Source organism: Anopheles darlingi, chromosome 2 (genome assembly GCF_943734745.1).
Source record: "Anopheles darlingi chromosome 2, idAnoDarlMG_H_01, whole genome shotgun sequence".
In the NCBI taxonomy this organism is placed as follows: Eukaryota; Metazoa; Arthropoda; class Insecta; order Diptera; family Culicidae; genus Anopheles; species Anopheles darlingi.
In genome coordinates, this window is record NC_064874.1 from 76668557 (window position 1) to 76677027 (window position 8471).

Consider the following 8471-nt stretch of genomic DNA (forward strand, 5'->3'; position numbering starts at 1 on the left):
TCAGCAGGAGTAGCTCTTCTCTATTTGACGGAGCCATCCTTTCCTACCTCCTCCCAATATCCTCTGGTGGTATCTTATCTCACCGAATGATCGATCAATTTAGCATTTGTTAGGCTTGTGTTGAAAGAAGTGATAACGTTTTGCCAACGGTTCGTAAACATCAGCATCCTCAGCGAGGCCTGCCTGGCATCCAGGCGGTGTTATCTGGTGGATACTTCGCGTAAGGGGCCCCGGAGTAGTCTCGTGGAGAACTCTGGAGCCCTAGTCGAGTCCGGGACTCTGCTTGCTCGGCAGTAGCCTTGGCTCCGGGAGTAGATCAAACCGCAGTTCCATCCAAGGCCTTTTGCATGACCGCGTAGTTGTGGAAGTGTTTCGTCGGTTGGCCCAAACCGAGCCAGATCGCTCTTGTAATTCATTGCCATCCATTCTTCATTCATCATAATATTCTGTCTCTTTCTCTCTCTCTCTTTCTTTCTCTCTTTCCTCTTTCTCTCTTTTTCTTTCTATCATTGTTGCCGTGTTCTTCCGCAGCCGATCCAAATTGCTCCGCCGACACTGCTGAGCACAGTGGTGGTGGCGGCAGCACAGGCACTGGTACTGGTGTTCTGCAGCTGCAGCATCACTGCAGCGGCTCAGACATCCGCTACTCGCCCTATCCCTATCCTCCGCAGCCCTACTACTGCTGCAATCCCAACTGGCACTACTACGATCCCACTAACCCCCAGTATTATGCACCCCATCCACACCATCCCCATGCGCCCCCGCCGCACGCAGCGGGCTATTATTATGGGCCACCGCCCCCCGGTCACTACGATCGTGGTGGCGGGCCCGGTGGTAGTGGTGTTAGTGGAACCGGTGGCGGTTACTACGGCGGTTACATGTCACCGCATCATTTCTACTACGGTCAAGAGCCGTGCTCGCCGTGTACACCACCGCCCTACTATCAGCTAACGGCACCACCAATGCCCCAGACCGCGTACTGTGAGACACTACCGCACGAGGCGCTCCACACGTACGTCATTACGACACCGCCACCCCGGATCGTGGTCACGCCAACACCGGACGATTCCTGTTCGTCCGACGGCGAGCTGCAGCTGATGCAGCAACAGCGCAAGCAGCAGCTCGGTGTCGAGCTACACCAGCTACCGGACGATGTTTTCCAGGTAGTGGTGCCATCCGAGTCCGAATCCGAGTACGGTAATGGTGAACCCATACACCCGCTAACCCGCTCACAGTCCAGCTTGAAGCGACTGTCGGAGCGCCTGAACAATATTGCTTCCCCCATCGCCAGCAAGGGGACCGCTGCGGGCGCTGCCGCCGTCCGCTGCTCACCGTGCAGTCCACTGAACGAGCGGTACCGCACGTACGAGGAGAGTACCTCCTCCTCGGTGGCTTCGTCTCAGTCTGAGGCTTCAGACTCGGAAGACGAAGGTACATCGACGACGGCCACCAGGCTCACGCAGGCCAACAAGTTGAGCTCGGTCAAAACCGTGTCGCCGGGTGAGAAGGGAGAAGCAAGGGTTGGCGTCGACAAGCAGGCATCGGAGCAGGAAGAGGAGGATGAACAGGAGGAAGAAGAAGACGACGACGAAGGGGAAGCGGAAAGTGAGGACGAGGAAACGGTTGGCGGTGATGGCAGCGCCGAAGGTACGGTCAACGGTGAGGAACATTTGCCGCACCAGCTGAGCGTCATCTTCGAGGAGGAGAGCATGTATGGGCGGTCGACGGTGCAGTCTAGCAGGAGGACGAGCGTGTGCAGCAATAGCTCCACGCTCAGCGACTGCTCCTCCACACTGGCCAACGACCTCGATGACGACGAGGAGGAGGACGAAGAGGAAGATACGGCGGGAGAGGATGATGAGAAGCCCTCGGGAGGCAACCGGACCGATGATGACATCGATCGGCTCGAGGATACGGAGCAGGAGGAGATGGAACGATCGCTGGTGTCGGTGCGTCTGCCGCTGAAGCTGTCATTCAGCAAGTCACCCAACAACGAGGACATTGCTACGCTCGTAGTGGGTGAAAGCGAGATCACTGGTTCGACGGAGAAACTGAGCCGGGAGCAAGTACCGGCGTCGAAAACCACCAGCAGCACTACAATGGCCACGAACAAGGCCAAGTCGAATGCGGCGCATCAGCAGCCAGAGGACAGTGGGGACGAGAGCGATACGGAGGAATCGGAAAGTGAGTCCGGGTCCGAGAGTGAGGAAGAGTCAACTGGCACGGAAGACGAGGAGGTGAAGGATAAGATGGAAGATAGTAAGGCCGACACCGACGTCACAGTAACGATAACGATTCCGTCACTCAGTAGTAAGGCTGGCGTGAAGGATAAGGACAGTGGCGGCCGCGAAGGCAAATCAAGGACCATGAAGTCGGCTGATCCTGTTAAGTCAACCCCGTTCAAGATCGACTACGAGGAAGCCTCGGAAGTATCCGTATCCGTTTCGCTGCCACTGAAACCGAAGGCGACCTCCTGTTCAGCGACTAGTGCGTCTGAGGAGCCCAAGGAGTCGGGCAAGGACACTGCAGAGCAACAGACACCTACGGAGGCCAATAAGGAGGAAGAAGAGGAGGTGGACTTCTGGAGTCAGATAGGAGATGATGACGACGACTACCAACCGTCGGTGCGTCATTCGTACTCGCGTGATATGTGGAGTGATCGCGAATATAGTGTTGATCGACAGAGTGGCTGGAGCCAGGAAGAAGCCGAGGAGGATGAGGAGGAAGAGGAAGAAGAAGAGATTAGCACAACGGCCACGACGGACTTCTGGAGTGCCGAGAATGTCCCCTCGGAAGCGATGGACCTGTGGAAGTTGGGTGGAATACAGGAGAGCACGGAACCGTCCGTAGTTGTCCCAGCCAAGCAGCAGAGTGAGTTCCAGGACTCGCTGGAGTACTGGCAGAAGGAGAACGAGCGGTTGGTGAAAGATCTGTACGAAAGCCGAAACAGACAAGCGAGTACGCCAGCGATGAAGGAAGGAGAGAGCTATAACAACAGGCCGGTTAGTGCACAGCCCCAAACGCCAGTACTGGGGACGAGTGCGGTAGTGCAGGTCATCCGGCAGCAACCCGATGAAGGTAACAGTGAGGACGACGACGAGCATGGAGTGGAACAAGGCGGTTCCGGTTCCGAGAGTAACGAGGAGAGCGAAGAGGAATATGAAACCTCCAATACTTCTAAGGAAGAGTCCGAGGTAGAGCAAGAGCACGGTGATGGTGTCGAGACTGTAAATTCGACGCAGCACCAGGTAACACAAGGACTCTCTAGCGCTGTCACTAGCGACGTGCCTTCCACGAATTCAGTAATGTGCAATGGATCGCTGGCTACCACTGAAACCATAGGTGACAGCGAAAAGCTGGACAAAGGCAAGAAGCTCTCAGTTAAGGAGCGCATCTCACTATTCGAAACGCAAGCCGTACAGAGCAGCATCCAAGAAGCAAATGGCGCCGCTGCTAGCGTCGCCACAACCACGACGGGAGTGCGTGGTGCTACCAGCACGCCTACACCAACCGCGGCGAACCGATTGAGACCCCCTTCGCGACAGAAAACGTCGTACGACGAGTCGGAGGCGGAGGACGATTCCGGCGTCACCTCAGACATGAGCAAACACATCTCGGAGGTCGAAACCGACTCCGAATGTTTCCCGGAGATGCGCAAGATGACGCGGTATCAGCGGGCGGCCACACATTCCAGGTTATTTAAGCTTTTGCAGGACGAAAGTAACAACGGTGATAGCGAGGACGAGCAGGAGGAAGAAGAGGAGCAGGAACTAGTAAGAGAAGCCAGAGAGAGTAGAAATAAGAAGGATGTACGGAACGAACCGAAGAAGTCGGCACAGGTAGCAGCTACCATAGCTGTCAATGGTAACACCGTAGAAGAAGTGACAACGACAGCAGCAACAGCAACAGCAGCAGCAGGAGCAGTGCCTCGCAATATTGTCAATGAGCTCAAGCTGGCCGCGGAAGCATCGTGTGCCATCGCGGCGGCTGCAGAGGTGCGGCGCGATCGCCTTACCCTGCCGATCCGCCAACCATCATCCTCGTCCGGCAACGAGAGTTTGTCCTCCTCAACCTCCTCGACGTCCCCTGTATCAGGCGGGCTACAGCAGCACAACGAGAAGCTGGCCGAAGAACTAGTACAAAGCCTGCTGATGAAGAAGAAGGGTCGGCTGTTCCGCAATCTGCCGCTGGAGAAGTTGCACGCGGCCGCCCTGAAGATCCTGCAGGAGGACCTCGAATCGAACGGTACGATCAGCTCGACGGAAGACAACCTCGCTACGGTCGACTCGACGCCCGCACTGACTCCGCAAGAGTTCAAGAACGAATACCCCAACTCCTACGCTGATTACTACGATACGTGGAGCAATAATGGTGGCGGTGGCTACTCTGATCATGGCTCCGATCCGAGCGGCATGGTGAAGATGTTCCGTACCGTGCCTGAGCATCAGTTGGCAGCTGCTGCCAACGCAGCAGCTGCCGCTGCCGCCGCCAGGAAGGATTCCCGGCTGGGCAATGGTCACTGGTCACCGCGCTGTCCGCGTGTGTTTAGCAACAAGAACGTGCCACGGTTAGCGGAAGTACGGGAAGCGGACGCTAGCGGCATGGCCGAACCGTTGCGTGGATCATCTAGACCTCCATCCCGGGCGTCTAACAACCGCTCTCCATTCACTGCGATCAATCCAATGATGATCATGGGTTCCTCCTGCACCGGCAGTCCGATGGATGACTATCCTGCCGCGAATGCCCGCAACATAACTGCCTCTACCGCCACTGCCAACAGACAGTTTAAGCTACAGCACCAGCAATAGATTATCCTGCGTGGTCAGAAACATCGAGAAAGAGGGTTAATAAGAGAAAGAGACAAAAAAGAGGAAGTGTGCTGACTGCCAATGCGAAAAACACACTGCCAAACGCATGCAGCAAACCACACAGACACACTGCCATTTTTAGAGAGAGCATCTATCTCACCTTCAGGCCGATGATTGATATCAACAATTTGCGCGCGCCTCTGATATGGTGCAGGATCATCATCGGATGTACGCGTGTGTTTTGTAGGGCCATTTGATAAGAGGTGCGATCGTCGAACCTCAATCTGATATTATCATACGATCGAAACGAATCGAACCGATTAAGCTCTAATCGGTTGGGCGCAGATCTGTGGCCACTAAGGCCTGTTACTTAAGTATCCGGCTAAGCCGTTTCGCCGCCACCTCGTCCATAGAGGTTGTAGCGGCATCTGAATTTGAGGACGCATTTAGAAGCGACCAAGCATGTACTGTGTGCATATGATTCTGTATATATCGATAGATGAATATAGGTGACTAATGAGCCGGTCGTAGGGACCGGTCACAGCAGCCCTCTTCTATTTCAAGGTCTCCTCCGAGCACCCATTCCTTGCCCCCACCCAACCACCCCCGCTCCTCCACTCTTCCTCTATACCATCCTGCGCTCCCCATCGTCATCTCCTCCCGTCCACACAGCCGGCGGCAGTAGTGTTTTCCTTCATGTGCCATTTGTTTCCGGATGCGGGCGGCATGGTTTTCCGTTTGATGTGCTAGGAATAGTTACGACCATTTATGACCATCCATCAACTACCCCTCTTTCCCCAAAATCAAAAACCGAATCGGGCCCTATTCGAACTCGAGAGGACGGGAGAAGTCCACTAGCGAAAGCCTGACAAAACTGAACGCCACAAAGAAAAAAAAAAAAGTCCAAGACAATACAAGCAAACCAAAAACCCATTTTACATCAAGAATTCCGAGAAACAGGTATCTAAAGCCAAAAGCAAATTTTATCATTTTCCATCTAACGCGTCAAGAGTTTCGTTTTCTACTTCGATTAATTCATTAATATGCGCCTGCGTTGCCATCGGCCGGTTGTGTGTAGCGAGCGAATTGTGTTTCGTTTGTTAAGTGTCTGCTGTCTGCCTGTGGTCCGACAATTTGTCGATGCTGTTCTTGTTGTTTCTGTTGTTATTGTTGTTGATGTTGCTGATGCTGTTGTGCACTAGTTCAACTCAAGGGTAGTATTTAACGTAATATTGACCGGGAACCAGCGAAAATGCTATCGATTTTCGCATCATAGAAGCCTGTCGGGATTCAGGCCGTTGGGGGAATTTGACTTTTCCGAAAAGCAGAAATAGATTGCGCTAGTTGTTGTACATGTTTCGTAGTATAAGGATCGTAGGGACGTTAATTTCCCCGTAAGTTTGTTAAATAGTGTAATAGTTGAACAGTAATTCCACCAACCGACTTGGCTCTCAAAGCTGCCATATGTGCACGCCTGTTGGATAGTTTTTTTTTGTCTTTTAGTCATATTACTTAAGTGAATTCTGCCAATCAATATTACCTTAAATACTACATTCCTACGGGGAAAACTCGAACCGACAAGGACGATGCATATGTTCTGTCGCGTTTCCTCGACAGTTGAGCATAGCAAGTGAGACGGTTGCAATGTGGACGAATGTGAGCGGCAAGGGTAGTTCACTGCGATTGCAGAACTAAGAGGGTGGTTGCTTTGGGGGAATAAGATCATGTGTTAGGCCGACCGATTCCACCGACGAACGCGGCACGGTTAGACATTGTTTCCTCTGCTTGCGGATTCCGTCCAAATGCGCGCGCATATCTTTGCACTTGAGGATCGAGTAACAACGCATAGTGCTGAATCAGCAGTCTAGCGCCCATTCGTCCTCAGTGGTCAACAGTCTTGCCTGCTTCTACTCTCCGTTTCTCTCAATCTTTTTCTACCTTTCACATCTCTTTGCAATTGTATGTTAGTTTACCGTTCATTTGAAAACTACCACTTCTTTCACTAAGCTTGCGTTTGTTTGTTCTCTACGAGTGACACACACACACTCATCATACTATGATATCTGTATCTGATATAGTAGAACAACGCGCGTTGCGCCGGTATCGGCACCTGGCGCCACAACAAACACCCTATTGGCATGCATTTGTGAACAGGACACGCGTGTGCGATGGCAAAGGACCGTGGACTGGGGCGTGGATGCGCTGCTGCTGCAATAATCACTTCTTTCGCAATTGCGTGGCCGATGCCTCTTTTATCATGGTTTATCATTTTTTCTTTTTTGTTGCATTTGTCGTTGCTGTTGTTGTTGTTGTCGCCTGGTTGCACCCGTGCTGGTATATACAGATAAAGCTGCTACACATCGAGCCAAGTAAAGAAGGTGTTGCATTTTGTATCGGTTTGGTTTTTCTTCCACACACGCACACATCATCGATAGAGGGTGGGTAGCCAGTTGGGAGTAAACTTAACTTGGTGGTAGTTTCTACACAAGGCATCTGTCAACACGAAAAATCTTCCACTAGGTAGAACAGACAGAGAAGAAAAAGGCGATTTGAGACGCCAACAAGTAGGTCACAAAATCTGGCACAATGTTCGTCGAAGCTGAACAGAACATTTATCTACAACAAGTAGAAAGGAAGGAAGAATATGCTACCCGGATTCGCAAATGAATGTGTGGCAGCAACGGGATTCATTCGGTGAAATCGTACCCCTGACGATCGTCCCTTCTACTTTAGTTGGAAGAGATAGGTACATTGGCAGCTCTTTGCTAGGTGGTGCCGACAGGCATAAAGTCATATTACTCCGTATACAGCTGTCTACCGAATCGCAAACAATCGCTTTTTCAACACAAGTTACTGCTACCCGTTTATTAGTATGGTCCGTACTGTTAAATTGATTCAATCATTTGAACCATTTCTTTTTCCCCCATTTCTGTCCTAGCCCGTCCCTGCTGCTCCGTCTTTTTTATTGCGACATCACCACATTTGGAAAGATGTTGAGTTGCGTTTTACCTAATACCTTCTCTTGTAGGCTTGCAACGGATACTACTACTTCTTCCCTTACCCCGCCCTGCCCTTAATGATCGGTCACTATAGTTACATTTGCCACATTTTAATGAGCTACATGCAACAAGTTGATTTGAATTTCTGGAATCCAATTGGCAGCTGCAAATGACGACAGATGACTTCTCTTTTTATAAAAGACCTGCGAGCCACTGAGAACGATCGCGATCGATATTTGGTCGCCACCCTAGCAAAGACTGTTTCGTGACGCGATCTCTTCCGAACACAAAAGGAACACAAGCCCCAATTGAGAAGCCCAAAGAAATACTCAACGGAAACGATACACTCAGTAGACAGACTAACGCGTTTGACCAATAACTCTTTGCCGAAGAAAACCAAAAACTGATCCAAAATCAACACAAAAATTATTAATCCAAGCGCAATAGCTAACTCGAACAGCTTCGACCGGCGCGGGAACCGCTCTAGATATAAGATCAGAAAACCCTTATTGGGAGCATCCTCACAAAAGAAAAAATAAAACCACATTAAAAACGATCGAAAACGATCGTGTGCGTGTCTGTGAATGCGTGCGTTAGTGTTGCGTTCGATTGATAACGATGATTCGTCCGGAATTGTCTCCTTCTTGTTCTCCTTCAACTATAC

At 51.5% G+C, this 8471-nt stretch overlaps 1 protein-coding gene across 1 annotated transcript in view; it reads left to right on the forward strand.

The window, feature by feature from the left end:
* Window positions 1–8471, forward strand: part of LOC125959136 (uncharacterized) — a 22422-nt gene extending 13951 nt beyond the window's left edge. Inside the window, exon 12 of the mRNA XM_049691944.1 lies at window positions 584–8471. Within this exon, the coding sequence (XP_049547901.1) occupies window positions 584–4808 (4225 nt within the window). The 3' untranslated portion in view covers window positions 4809–8471. The remainder of the gene's footprint in view (window positions 1–583) is intronic.